The sequence below is a fragment of the Lathamus discolor genome, chromosome 1, assembly GCF_037157495.1.
Source record: "Lathamus discolor isolate bLatDis1 chromosome 1, bLatDis1.hap1, whole genome shotgun sequence".
Taxonomy (NCBI): Eukaryota; Metazoa; Chordata; class Aves; order Psittaciformes; family Psittacidae; genus Lathamus; species Lathamus discolor.
The window spans coordinates 146,810,074-146,825,339 of record NC_088884.1 but is presented as its reverse complement, the minus strand read 5'-3'; the positions used below and the strand labels follow the sequence as shown (position 1 = coordinate 146,825,339).

Below are 15,266 nucleotides of genomic sequence, written 5' to 3'. Positions count from 1 at the left end.
GCAAATTGATTACTTTTATAAGCTCTAGAGCATTCCTGAAGTAATACCGCATTTATTTTTTTTTTAAATTAACTCAATTCTCAAGAGCTGCATATTGTTTCTCCTCCTTCCCATATGAAAGTTAGAAATGGAAGCTCAGGTGTTCACCTCGGGTTCACCTTCCTCAGAAGTCACTGCCAGAGTGAGGAGATGCACCTCAATGAGTTATTTGTCTGATCCAGCACTGCTGCTGATTTGTGCATAAAACGAGTGCCGTAAGACTGAATGTAACCTGACACATTTCTGTGTATATTTTATATACATTAGGGATAGTAATGTTTGCCATTGGCTACCTAGAGGTAAAACCGGCTTAAAAAAACCCAAATAGACAGACCTTACAGTAGGGTGCTGGAATAAAGTTTTACACAAAGGCTTACACTTCTTTTTAGAGGATAAAGAAGAAATTGATTAAGCAATTTAGGCTTTCTAAGGAAGCTGAACGTGTATTTAAGCTTCTAAAAAGTCTCAGTCTAGCTCTTATTAGTCCCAGAGAATAGTCCTATGTAAGAATACATATAAAATCCTGCAGCACTGAGGTACAGAGCAAACCTGCTACAGATGGTCACAGAATCAAGGCATTATCTCACACCGCTTCATTTTAGGCAGATATCACTGAGCTCTCCCACTGACAAATTCACATGCCAAAACACCCATCAGTTTTCTTATTGCTAGGCAAGGGCTTGACCAAACAGTATTCCTCCAAAGAAGCCATCCTCACATACAGCTATAGATAGTGTAAATATTTAGTCAAGACGCTATCATTTTCCATGCTGCCTGTTTATTAGAGTTTCAAGGTCTACTGTGGTGTGTTTTTTTCTTATTAAAAAGAGTTCACATGAAGTTGCTTGTCCCTGTAAATTGAAAACATTCAGGTTCAAAAGAACTAAGTTTCCTCATGGGCAAATTTCAGTACAAAACCACAGATGATCTTTGGCATGAATGGGTTTGTGGACATTCCCGTGGGTTTGCAATATGTTTGCAACCCTAAAGGAAAATACCGTTTGACTTATCCTTCCTCAGCTTTCCCTAACTTTGAAAGAAAATATGAGACCCTGATTATTTTTTAAAACAGAAGGAGCCAATTTTCTTGTACTTCTGATTAAATGTATGAACAAATGACTGCAGGTCTGCAAATATCAGTTAAATTTGCAAGGTTGATTCTGCATGAATTGACTGTCCAAGCTGAAAGCATTATATTCTTGTATTTGTATTATATGCAAATCCGTTGATATTGAAGTCATATATTGGTGCATGAGGCAAATTTGATGAAAAAACAACATTTCAGAACCCTGTAAATTAAACTGCAGGAATTAAAGAAGAGAGTAATTTCCCTCTGCCTGCAATTTCACCTGCAATACCACTACAGTTACAGTCATCTGTTAAAACAGTGGTAATTTAGTGATATGTCCCTTTGGTCTTCCCTCACCTCTCCTCCTGTGCTGCTTCCATAACCCAGTGTGCCCTGCTTCTTTGCACTGAACCTATGAAGTTGACTCAGCTGGGGAAAAAATGCAGTTCTGATCTGAATAGGAAGATTTATAACTTGTATTTATGTGTGTGCACATACTTCTACATATGTGTGTAATACATGTGCATATAGCATGTTATACATGATATACCTTATCAGGTATCCCTGTAACACCCAACGATGTTAACAAAGCTCCTGTAACTTCTGGCAGGTCTGTGTTTCAGTACCATTGTAGTAAGAAACACAGGTTTTACATGAATAGTACAGTCTGGATTTTGCTGTGAAGCAGACTGCTGCAGCCATCCAGAAGGAGTGGCAGTTGGCATCCAAAAAGCTCTAGGGGCAGTCGGATTTCCTTCTTACAATAAACATTGTTCAGAGAATTCGAGATCGCAATGAGGAAAACTAAACTTAGGATGTCATAATGTACAGCTGCAAGAAGGGTGGGAAGGGAAGATAATTTTTATTAAGTTTGCTTATACTTCATAGTAAAGAGGGAAAGATTAAATTTGATCGGGCTGCAAATGTGGTGGTGGTGGTGGGGGGAATGGAAAAACATATACAATTGTTGCTTAAAAAATATCATGAAGACACATTCAGGGTCATACCCTGATCTCTATTGTAGCCAGATAACTCCTATTGGCTTTAGTGGAGTCATCCAGGATTTGCACTGATGTGACTTCTACGTGCCAGGCCAACATATGTATGTAGATATATTTTAAAGTGACAGTAACTTAAAAAAAGCTCCCTTTGGGCTGCTAAGCTTTTACAGCTTTCCTTTATCTTGGGAAACCAGGCACAGGAAGAAGGGGAGAGAAAGCAAGAGAGAGGGCTTTAAGTTCTTGCATTTCTGTCAGAGATGTTGCTTGTAATATAGACCAGTTCTTTATGCCTTGAGGGATACTAAAAGTCAACACAAGTGTTTAGTTTTGTCCATAAAGAATCTAGAAAGAGAGAGAAAGATCAGGATAGCAGCTAAACTTTCAACTATTTACAAAATAAAATTACAAACCAGCATCCTAGCTTTAACAGGAATGACACATTTATTGCTTTCTCTGTAGCAGTGAGAGCACTATTTATTGTCTCTTAAGGACTATGTGGCAGGTTAACAATGCCTTCAGTTTTACCCTAGCAAAAAGGAAAGCAGCTCACTAATGAACTGGCTTGCCCAGCTTGTTTAGGGGTATAATGATTACTTAGTGGTACAGTACTCTTTGAATAAGCATCTCCGGCTAGCTGAGTATTTTAACATGTGGTACTTGTTAAACTTTTTCCCCAAGATTCTTTTTCTTATGCTAGGTGCAATGGAGACAGGATTAATCTGTTTAAAAGCTAAATCTAGCTAACTAATTCTAACTTACTTATACTGTTTCAAAATTCTCCCTATGCAGAAGAGATGCTGGATTTACAATACTAATCCAAAGAACATAAGAGGTATTGAGGGTATTCACAGCTGCGGTACTTCAGCTCCCCTGTGTTACTGCTAGTACCAACGTTGTGTTCTGTGGTCCCACACTCACCTTGCAGATGATTTGTCTGAGACTGCAGATGAGGCTTCCTTTTGGAGATGCATTTCTCTCTGCTGCTGTTCCTGTTCTCTGCTGGTTTGGTGTGAGGAGGGTCATCATTTGTAGTCAGATATTTGAGAAGTTCAGAGCAGGGACGTCTTTGAGGCTTTTGCTGTTGACAAATGCTCTTCGCTTTATTGCTCCATGAATTCTCAGTCTTAAAAACAGGACATAATAAATAAAATAAAGTAAAATAAAAAAAAAGCTAAAATTAGCGAGCTGAACCTTATCAGAATGGATATAGGTTTTCTGAAGAGATGAGATTTTCAATGAAGTGCTCAGTCTAAGTGTACTAGATCTATGAGCTGTGAATAACTGTTTGCAGAACAAGGAAAGAAAATTACATTTAAAATTCCTAAATGACATTTATGCAGCTTTTTATTTCATTTCTCCTACATTTCAATGTTCCTACTCAGCAACATGTAACTAACAAGACCCTACAGCGCCTTTACTGTGAACAAAAAAATAAGATGGTTTAAACCTTAATTTGCTGCTGATTGCTTGAGCCCGGTATTCACAACTCTCTTAAGTACCCCTAAATGCTCTGTTTTCAGTTACAGTGAATGGCAAGACAAACATTCTTTAATACTGCCTGCTAACAGAATTATGTCAGAGCCCCCATTCTATCCAATTAATGGTAATATACATTTTTTGCCAAGAATCCAGTGTCATTTTTCTTAGCTCAGACAGCTGGTAAAATGGCAGTCCTGCATCCTGGAGTCACTCATAAACAACACCAGCCCATCAGCAAATATTATTGTCGCCCCTGCTACTCTCTGTATCAATAGAGTAGGCCAGAGTAACAGACGGTGGGACTACAACTGCCAAAAGAAAAAGCATAAATGAAATATTCAGAGCATAAACGAGCTCAGGTGATTTTCTGGCACCCAGTCTATAATCTGTTCACTTCTTTTAAAAGCAGTTGCAAGATAGTAGGCAGATTAAAACAATACATATATATCTACTGCTTGGTTGGTTGCCGAAAGCATAGAAGACCTTGTTATACTTTATCTTTCTTTTTTCCTTATTACAAAGATTAAGTTTTGTACCTTAACAACCACAGGGCTTGTTCTGATCCTGTGATTAGTGTTTGCATGGTTTTGTGTGCTGAGACCACTGCATTCATTGTAATTTAGCTGAGTGTTGGCTGGAGCCAGCAAGAGCTTCTTAAGCTACAAACACATCAGGGAAAGGGAGGTGGAAGGAAAAGAGTAAAGTTAGGCATCTTTATGGATTAAAATAAATTATCTACATTTTTGCATAGTTAAAGTTAGCTATATCAATTCAGCAAGCAAAGTACAATACAACAGAAAGCAGGGCTTGATATTCCCCAGAGCAAAAAGGCTTCATTTTATTCTGGCTTGGCAGCATGTTTCTGCTCCCTTTACTGCAGTATACTGCAGGGCAAGCAGAAATGACAGGGGTTTTAGATTTCTGAATCCACAGCAAAATGAAATTCTCAGCGATCTCTTTGACAGACAAGGCCTCTGATCTAGACAGAGACGTTAACTTTAACAGACTAATGGATAGAGTGTCAAGTTGCAGGTATCTGGCTCTGCTCTCACAGAAGCCAGTGATACAGGGCTTTCAGCAGATACAGAATCACGTCTCAAACTGGTTTTACGGAGTAAAATGCACGTAAGGTTTCACACACATCTTCACCCAAGGTTCGGTTTTGCTCTGATGAGCACTAAGCTGGTGCTTCCTGGTCAAATCAATGGTAAAGGCATAAAATTAGCCCCACATCCCCCCAGACTCAATGGGGCTTTCTTCACAGATCACCAAAGGTGACGTCTAAATATACATACAAAAAAACAGCCCCAAGAAATGAAATATGTATTAAAACCATTACCCTGACTTATCTGAGCAGAATGATAAGCAAAAGTGTCAGCCATTAGCACAAGAATCTCAAAAACAATCTCTTCAACACACTTGTTGAACAGATTGCCTATACTGGTGGGTTGTTTTTCCCCACTTAATTTTCAGTTCTTGATTTTGCTTTCCAGTCTAAATTAAAATTCCAGACCTTACTGTGACTACATCATACCCATGCAGCGGGTAGCCAGAGGCACATCCAATTCCTGTTAAACAGTAGGAAGGGTTCTTACTAGAGACGGCTCTTCTGCCTCCTGAGTTGGAGGGGTGCCGTCGGGCATTGGCGAAGGGCTAGCGGCATTTTCGTTGGTCACATCTCCATCTGTCAGTGCGTCAAATGAAGGCAATCCATCCTCATCCACAGGGATGCTGTCCAGTGTTTCAGTGAGAACGGCTAGCAAGTTTGCCTCGCTCTCTTCATCTATCTTCTGTGGGAGGGGACAAAACAAAAAACAGAACCAGGTGAGAAGTCAAAAGGATCAAGGTGATGCCTTTGAATGTCAAAAAGCAGTCAAAACTTAGTTAAATCAGCCCTTAAAGCAGTAACTTGCAACAGAATCTCGTAAGATGTAATAACAATGCAGATGCAATAAAATGATCCATCTCTGCATTCAAGAGAAATCTTTTTGCACTTGCAGTATATTGCTCTGGTTTACTTCCACAATTCTTTTATTTTTTTAATCGGGTGCTAACAATGGTATGTAATCACTCAGGGATTGTATTACAGGACGCACCCAAGTTGCTGACACCTAATGATGGTGTCAGCCCAGGCTGTCTCTTTCTTTCTAACACTGAACACCAGCTAATTGACCTGACAAAATTACAAGAACCAGAGAATAAGACAGCTAATCAGAAGACCAAAAGGAAACACCAGTGAAATTTGGAAAACATCGTTCACATACGTGTCCCCATGTAAGGAAGAAAGAGTTTCCCTTTCATACTTCAAGAAATCCTTGCTCCAAACTCAAAGGGACAGCTTCTCAGTCCTGAGCCATCAGGGCTCATATTGTAAATGGCAGGCTCTTTGGGTTTCTTTTAAAGAAATGTATTAGGCAGGTCGCCTTTGAAGTTGTCCTTTCCAGTTATGTCATTTGAGTGCTCATTGTAACTACTGTATGCATTTATCTAATTCAGACTGCAATTATAAAAAGTAGATTAATTCCTAATCAGATGTAGCTGTAACGTTAATTTGTATTAGATATCTTATTTCAGCAAAAGGACTTTTTTGTCAAATTGAGTAAATTTAAATGGCTTCTGATTTTTTAATGAAATACAGTCCCTACTGTATGTTAAGGTACAGATTTTTTAGAGTACCGAGAGTTCTGAGGAGTAGAATCATGTGAAAATCATTATATTTATTTTTCAGAAAGATTGGAAATTGATCTTGACATATCAATTATCTAGGGTTCCTAGGCTGATCCTAGTGCTATTAAAGTAAATGAAAAGCCTTTCACTGATATCAAATGGGGAGTTTTTCCACCAGCTTCAGAGTGGCTCATCACATTCCAGGTTCACTCTGTGACGAGATTTCAGCTAAGTTCAAATCTCACTGTTTAAAACTGAACTAGCAAGGAATGCACGAGGTAAGAGGAACAAAACCAAGAAGCTATAAAAGTCAACAAGAAGACATTGCCAGTTACACCTCAGAAAAAAGTAATAAAAAAAAAAAAAATCAAGGGAATCTGCAAATTCCCTTAGCAGGACTTTTTCAGTAATTTTTTTATCTCTGAACAGGGATGCTCACAAACCACATAGATAATCGCTCATGCCAGACTTCTCTGCCAAGCCATACCTCATGGCTTCTCACAGAAAAACTCTGTCTTTGAGCTAGAAAGCTACAGCAAAACACAAACTGGTCTGGTGCTTACAGCATCATCCCCAAGAAACAAATAAACACTCAGGCAAAGCTAATGCTAAGGAGAAGCATTTACTTAATAGGCCAAAAGGGGGTTGGTCACTGAGAAAGAGTCCAAGTTCCTGTATCTGATGACTTCCACCACACTAAGCAGACACATGCATAGTGATCGTTCAGTGTTCAGAGGACAGAAATAAGCAGGGGGGAGCCACTTTGAGAATGAAACCATGCTCCAAATCCAACTTTTCACTGCCACTTTTTGAGAGGAAAACAGGAAAATTATGGTGTCACTTCTAGAAAAATACAAAGAGGCATTATTGGGAAAAAAAAAGCACTTTGCAATGTAACAAAGCACTGGCTTTTTTTCCAATGGCATTTCAAGTCCCTTGCAGGTGGGGGTATGAATAATGGAGAGAACCAGTCCTTAGCCCCAGGGTGGCTGTGGAGGGGACTGGCTGCCTAACCCCCAATCCCACACGAGGAACTTCTCCAGCAAGTCTAGCTGGTGGGGTGCACTGCTGAGACTTGCAGCTTATAAAGCTGACAACAAAGCTGGAAGTGTTCCTATTTCTAATTGGGAATGCCTTCTTTAATAATAGCATGCCAGAAGAAACCCTGATATTTGCTTTTAGCTGCTCAGCTCTTGTGCTTTAAACAGACATTCAAGCACACTGACATTCAGGAACAGAAAGTTGAGTGGACACCAGTCCTCATCACAGCAATTTCAATTAGTTTTGTACAAGTTTCAACATTCAAACACCCCAGAGAAAGCAGAGGATGTGACAAAGAGGACTCTCTTAAACAATTAATGTCACTTTCCATTATTGCTTCAGTCCCAATTTACAGAGCAAATAAATCAAAGTCACCACAGATGAAACACACTAGCTGGCTAACACATGTCTATTCACAAACGACATGGCAGCAGGAACACATTAGTCAAGAAAATGACATTGCTAGATAACCTTTTAAAGGTTTAACTATGCTATTGCTCCTAATTGTCCTAAATTACTGTTTATAAAGAAACATGATTATTAGATACAGCAGAAATAGTGCTGAGGGGAGATATGGAGGCAGAGATGGCTGAGTACATCAATGTCTGAGCAATAATCACTGAAGCAGCAGCTTTCTGCTTTGCTATCGCAACCTCAGTCTTGGTGTTGACAGCACTGGGGAGAAGCAAGCCACAGCCAAATGCAGGCTCTTTCACAGTTTCAGCACTGTCACCACATAAGTTTACATTTCAGACTGGCATCCAACCTGCTCATCACAGGCTCAGTGCATCAGGAGCTGAGCACCTTCAATGTCCACCGAGGTCAGAGGATGCGCTGCATACTCTCAGGAACTCACTCCATCACATCCCTAACTTCCAAGCAGAGACACACTGAAAAGGGTTTTCTTTTGTCTGAAGGAGGAGAACCTAAGCATTTAGACCACCTAAATGAACTACAGACTGTAAGGAAGAGGGGTGGAGGACAATTTTGAACATAAAGTTGCCTGGCAAATACACACAGTTATTAAACACTTATGAAAACAATTTGTAATGATTCCATCTTGCTAACTAATCGGTCTTTTTAATACAGAAGCAGTTATGCATCACTTCCCAGCCATATTGTATGAACTTCTCAACATCCTTGGTTGTTAGTTTAACACAAAGACATCAGAGCCAGAGGTTTTTTGACCCCTGTAAACCTTCACCCTGCTGAAGGAGGCAAGGAGCCCAAGTATGTCACTGAATGCACGTGCTTCCACATTTCTGACACCAAAAATTTCTGGTGTATCCATAATGGCATTAGCTCTGAAAGGAAGTAAGATTTGGCACTGGAGTTACTATGGTTGGGTGAATGCAATGGGGAAGGCTAGCTAGTGTTGTAAGCTGCTGGGACACCAACCAGTCCTCAAAAATGAGCGATCTAGGAGCCCAAAGATGATGGAAAAAAACTGTGCTTTTCTCCGCTTTTACATGTTTTGCTCTAATGCTTTAATATTTCTACAGCACTAAAAATAATTCTCTGTCTGAAAACACTTTATTAGTTGTGTAACAATCTTATTCTAATTGGGTTTCTGCCTTCAGTAAAATGTCTCCAGAGATATTCTCTCTTTGGCCAGTGAAAAGCTATATGAAATGAGTTGATAATTTACCCACACAAAGGTATTTAAATCCTCTACCCCTGATAATTCCTTCTCTTTTGCTTATTCTGTCTACTGATGGAGACGGTTCACATCACGCTTAGCACTTTATGTCTATAATACCTATTACTTGTCAGCAATCCCATTGCAAAGTTCAAAGACAGAGCTGCAATGGAGACTCAGCCACCTTGTCCTTCACACGCATCCCTCTAAGGTGCGTATATTGAGAAACACTGTATTTTTTCCTTAGAATTTTCTTCCTTTAAAATTTTTACAAAGCTTTAAAACCACTGTTACTATCATCACCAATCCCTTCTTGGAAACCTTGAGGCCAGTGCGCAGATGTCCTGATGAGGGACTCTCCTGTAGCTCTCCCACAGTCAGCATTGGTATGCTGGCTCACTCCAGAGAGAGCTCAATCCCATCATTTAGAAAATCTTTTCCAAATGTTCATAGTACCTCCAATGTCTTCCCACTGGTTGATTTCCCTTCACCTAATTTGAGATTATTACATGCACAGCTTTTTGTTACTGTATTTAAGGAGTGAAATCAGCTAATGAATGATGCTCTGAAGTTTCTTTTCTGATAATCTGAACAGTGCAGATTATATTGAAAGATCTGTTCATGACTCATGCTGAAAGATCAGGGTCTAAACTATGTGCTTAATCCACAGCCCCAAGTTGCTGGGATCAGTGGCAGCTTGCCACATCTTTGTAAAAAGCCCAGGAAACTTTGGGACAGATACACAGCTGGTAGAAGCTGTCACTGCTGCAGCAGCCCAGCCTGGTAAGCAATTCAGAGCAGCCAGGTGTACACCTCAACACACAAGGGATCGCCATTTCAACATATCAACTCATTTCTCCTCAGCAGCCTAAGATCTATTCATAGCACAATTAACAAAGAAAATAAAAGATTTTCCTCCAGCTGATAATATCTGAGAGATCTAAAAATACTAATACATTATGGCACTACTTTCCAAAGCACAAAAATTACTTGTGAGCACATCTGGGACTTCCAACAGATTTGATTCCTTATGACACATTTTGGAATAAGAACATCCTTAAGGTTCACACCACTAGGAGAAATGAGGGGTACAGATTTGCACTTTTTTGTACATAGGGATGCACCGAAAGCCCAGTAACATCACGCCAGGGCTGAGAACCTCCTGTCAACAAACATGCAGGAGCAGGGGCAGATGGTGCCTCAGCCCTGGCTCCTCAAACCATGCCTTCCCACCTGAGGATAGGAAGCCACAAGCTGGGCAGAAGTACATGGAAGGTAGGAGGAGGGAAGGGATTAGAATGCAGGCTGGTCTTCCGGCTCTTGACAGTGAAAAATGAGAGCTGACGTCAGGGACAGTGAAAGGGAAGAATTATAGCTCAAGTTTTGCCTCTTCTGAAGCAGAAGGAGCCAACCTGCCACAGCACTGGCACAGATAGTGCTGCCATGGTGATTCTGCAGCCTTGTCAATGTGCTGTCCAAAGCAAGTGCCTCCTTCTCAAGTCAGAGCTGGCCATACCTGGCACTGTTTTCTCTCAGGGCCAAACAAGAATCAGTGGTCCAAATGGAGAACCACTTCTTCCACCCTACCTGCTCACAACCAGTCCCATGCCATTATATATTTTGAAAAGTATTTCAGCTTTTATTTTACAGCTCAACTGCTTGCAAATCCTTATGCATCCTGTGCTGTCCTACAGTAAAAATCCACATGATGCATTTGCATTAGAACGTTTTTCCAAGGTCTGTTAGTCTGGTCCCCAAGAGACACTCCCATAATTGAAATGCTTAAGTCCAGAGCTATCAATTATCTTTAAAAACAAAATGGAGTCCCACTAGGAGAAAATTACAGCCAGGTTTCTTTATATGTAGTAGAAATAAGGGGATTAATTATCATCACCCCTGTGCAAATGCCTTTAAGGCATGGGAAGGAAAGAAGTTATCTCTTCTTGAAGGAGAAAGCTATACGCACACTTCTCATATGCATCTGTAGGCAAAGACCACTTGAATCCTGAAGGAGGCATCCTGAGCTTGCCTTCTGATTTTGCCAGTCCCATTGCGCAACATATGGACCACGTATATGCATCTCCTGGGTAGGACCAATCACATCACTGTATTTATGCAACAGCTTCACTCCAGGTGAATTTCTGGGGGTATTGTACCAACCTGAAGCAATATGCTGTGCCATCCCACTTTCCCTCCAAACGATGTTAAATAAATAGTGTAATTATACACAATGCAGGTACTGCAATACTTAACTTCCAGAGGTAGATCCCTGGAGTGGAACGAACTCCCGGCATCGCTACCAGGGACATTACAGCACAGCAGGAACGACCTGTGCAAGGTCTGCAGGCTGACGGAAATGGGAGCACCTGCAGCATTCATTTCTCCCCTCCCTCCTCCAGGGTATAACAACATTAACGTAACAATTTATTATTATTCATATACTCAACATGGTGTAAATTCCTAGTCTTCAAAAGTTATCACGTTCAATCTTGGTAACTGATCTCATGTTACTTTCTCTCTGAGACCAAACTCATCAAATTTCTGTCAAGTGTCTGCAATTAAAGTATCACAACACAAAACCATGGCACAGGCCATTTGCAAATACGGTTTTCTTTAAGACTGTGCCCTTGATCACCTGAAGTAATGCTACCATAGCTCCTGTGAGATGGACTCATTTTTCAGGTGAAAAATCTAACCTTTCTGCTCTAAGCTAAACATTTCAGTGTAGAACAGCTTAGTAAACATTCTTCTACCACAAAGTCACTTGTTTTTATTGCTTCTAATGGGCTGTTCAGAAGTTTCTACTAAACTGAAGAGATACTGATTCATTTTTTCATCTCACAATCTGAGGATCCAGCTAGCAACCTGTAACTTGTTCTATATCTTCTGACCAAAATTCATTCATGTTTAGGAAACCATTACAATTTCATTTGTGTAAACTGTATTTTTCTCTTCTATGATAGTAATTGTTGATTCTGGGAAAAGGCAAAACAAAAAATCACCTGAGAACAAGCTATCGTGCCACTGACTGTGTTAAAGGGACCAATGATAAGATATTGCTGTGCTAGAATCAGTGCACCGGTGGTAGACCCAATATCAAAAATTTATGGTAATTGAAACCACAGAATCTTTGGAAATGCAGTCAATTTGAGTCAGTATCAAAAGGTCATTCTATTCAATTTAGACTTGATGCTGAGCACAATATTGAGAAAACACCTGAAAGCAAATCATCAGCAGTTTGGGCCTCAACATTTACTGACTACATAGACTAATTTCTTGATTACTGAATAAATGCATTACCTATGTTTTGGACTGGTTTAGCTCACCAGAGGAGCTTTTTAACTTGTACAGTACTTGACACTGTAAAAGTATTACCAAACCTTTTACCAGGAACTGCATGTCTATAACACTGAGGCATGCCATGGACAAATTCCGATGCTGCCTTGCCCAGTGCCAGGTAAGACCACTGTTCTTCATGGGTCAGGAACTGCAGCAGAAGACCTGACATGTCTTGTCTGGCCTGCAGCATGCTAGGTCAGGGCAGAGCTCCACATCAAAGCAAAACTCTACCTACATCTAAGAACAGGGGAAGGACAGAAGTGCAAAGGAAAGAAAGAGCTTGATGAAGAGACACATAAGAAAGGCTGGGAGTTTCAGTGTGCCAGATGACCAGAGAAGAAAAGAAGAACGTGAAGTTTTCTTGCTGCCAGCACTAGTGGGAAAACATGGGTGAGGTGCTGCTGACAAGGGGGGACACAGGAAGAAGAAAAGGAGAAAGTGAAGTTTTCTTGCTGCCAGCACTAGTGGGAAAACATGGATGAGGTGCTGCTGACAAGGGGGGGGCACAGGATTGTCAGCCTGAACCGCACAAGTAGATCACTGCCTGAGTGTGGAAGGTTACACAGCCTGCCCTCCCAGCCTGGAGCAGCACACAGTGCCTCACACACATCCTCCCTTCCCCTTTTACACACAATCCTTCATGCACATGATAAAGTCCTGAGCAACAACCCAGACGGAGATTTGTAATTATTATTACACACCTAAGCCACACAGGAGGGTAGAGAGTTACAGTTCCGAAGCAAGGGTCCCAATCCAGATGAGCTCTGACAGGGAATGGGTATTGCAAAAAGAGGGAAGCGGGGGGTGGGGAAGGCTACATGCTACAGTGTAAGACAGGGAAGACATTTGGGACTCTCCCCATTGCAGAGCTTTTAGCAACAGTGTCAGCAGTATTTCAGTCCAAATACTCAAACACTGCTTGCTCAGATTTATTTATTTACTTGATTTATGGTGCATGCCCACACTAATCTGTCTGTGCACTGACAAAATTTTTCAACATTCATATACCTTTGTAAGGCAGCATGGCATGTTCTGGGAAAAAAAAAAAAAGAGCTACATATAGTTTGCAGTGATTATTTCACACATGTAATTGATGTAAACCCTTCTTTTGCCTCTTGATAATGGCAGACATCTCTGAAAAATGCACTTGCGTGGTAGTATAGACCCCTCCTTTGCAAACTATGAAGCATAATCTTGTCGCTTTTGTTCATTCTGTGTTTCAGTGTTACATTTGCTTTAGTTTTAATTATATTGGACGTGTCAGGATATCTGTCATAATCCCTACTTCTTTCTAGAGATTTATGACTCTACACAAATATAAATTTCAGGGTAAAATTATATACAATATAGCAGAGAAGCATTTACATGTATTTTTTAATTTTGTTCAATTATGCAGAGATTGGGTTTTGTGCGAACGGAGCACACACTCAAAACCTCCCTTTTAAATCACAAAATATGACACTTCTATCTGGTGCTTTTACTGTTAGAAAATTGGAATTTAATTTGACCAGGAAATTAGCATTTGTAAGGAATCAAGTTCATTAAATGCTTTTTATAGTGTTCTAATTTTTTAGCATGTTCAGCTTCATCAAACCTACCGCCATGCCTGTTGAACAGGTACAACAAACACAAGTCATGTCTCACAGGAAGAAAAACACCAGTTTTTCTTCAACCCGCAATGTGAAAGGATCACTAATACATCTGGGCTACTTATCAATTTTTATTGTGTTCTAACTGGATGGCTGCCATCTGGTCTGAGGTGGCTAAAAGACTTTATTCAGATAGATACAACACAAAAACTTGTTTACAAGGCTAAAGATGAATTTCTCTATTTGTTTTACCTATGTAACTATACTCCTGCCTTTAAGTGTCACAGCAATGGCTCCACCATCCTCCTGCTGTGCACCAGTAGATGTGTTGAGTGACACACACTTAGAGAGGTGGTTTGGTTATATAAAATAAACAGATAGTAGGCATTAGCCCTAAAAAAACCTGAGGAAATCACCACAGAAAGAAAAAAAAAATCTTTAGATATGTACACTCTACTCTTAATGAGCTAAAAAAGTTTCAGAAAACCTCAGTAGCATTCCCATATCTGAGGACATGCTCAGCTGAGAGAACACCCCAAGTACCACTACTGTGAGTATCCTAGGCTGAAAGCAGTAAAAGGCTCCATTATAAAGAAGCACCAGGTAAAAATGTGGAGAAGCCACAGTAAGGAAGGTGCTAACAGGTATAGTGTTTAACACAGCACAGAATCACAGAATCACAGAATCACAGAATCCCAAGGGTTGGAAGGGACCTAAAAAGATCATCTAGTCCAACCCCCCTGCAAGAGCAGGGTAACCTACAGTACATCACACAGGAACTTGTCCAGGCGGGCCTTGAATATCTCCAGTGTAGGAGACTCCACAACTCCCCTGGGCAACCTGTTCCAGTGCTCTGTCACTCTTACAGTAAAGAAGTTCTTCCTGATGTTAACGTGGAACTTCCTATGTTCCAGTTTACACCCATTGCCCCTTGTCCTATCACTGGATATCACTGAAAAAAGCCTAGCTCCATCATCCTGACACCTACCCTTCACATATTTGTAAACATTGATGAGGTCACCCCTCAGTCTCCTCTTTTGCAAGCTAAAGAGACCCAGCTCCCTCAGCCTCTCCTCATAAGGGAGATGTTCCACTCCCTTAATCATCTTTGTGGCTCTGCGCTGGACTCCTTCAAGCAATTCCCTGTCCTTCTTGAACAGAGGGGCCCAGAACTGGACGCAATATTCCAGATGCGGCCTCACCAAGGCTGAGTAGAGGGGGAGGAGAACCTCTCTTGACCTACTAACCACTCCCTTTCTAATGCACCCTAAGATGCCATTTGCCTTCTTGGCCACAAGAGCACATTGCTGGCTCATGGTCATCCTCCTATCCACCAGGACCCCCAGGTCCCTTTCCCCTTCACTACTTTCCAGCAGGTCAACCCCCAACCTGTACTGGTACAT

The 15,266-nt window shown here is 40.8% G+C and overlaps 1 protein-coding gene across 3 annotated transcripts in view; it reads right to left on the bottom strand.

The window, feature by feature from the left end:
• Window positions 1-15,266, bottom strand: part of PPARGC1A (PPARG coactivator 1 alpha) — a 368,649-nt gene that overhangs the window by 26,762 nt on the left and 326,621 nt on the right. For all 3 annotated transcript variants that reach the window (XM_065699713.1, XM_065699731.1, XM_065699723.1), the window contains exons 3-5: window positions 5,184-5,378; window positions 4,125-4,247; window positions 3,028-3,232 (exon numbers count right to left, since the gene is read on the bottom strand). In XM_065699713.1, the coding sequence (XP_065555785.1) occupies window positions 3,028-3,232; window positions 4,125-4,247; window positions 5,184-5,378 (523 nt within the window). The remainder of the gene's footprint in view (window positions 1-3,027; window positions 3,233-4,124; window positions 4,248-5,183; window positions 5,379-15,266) is intronic.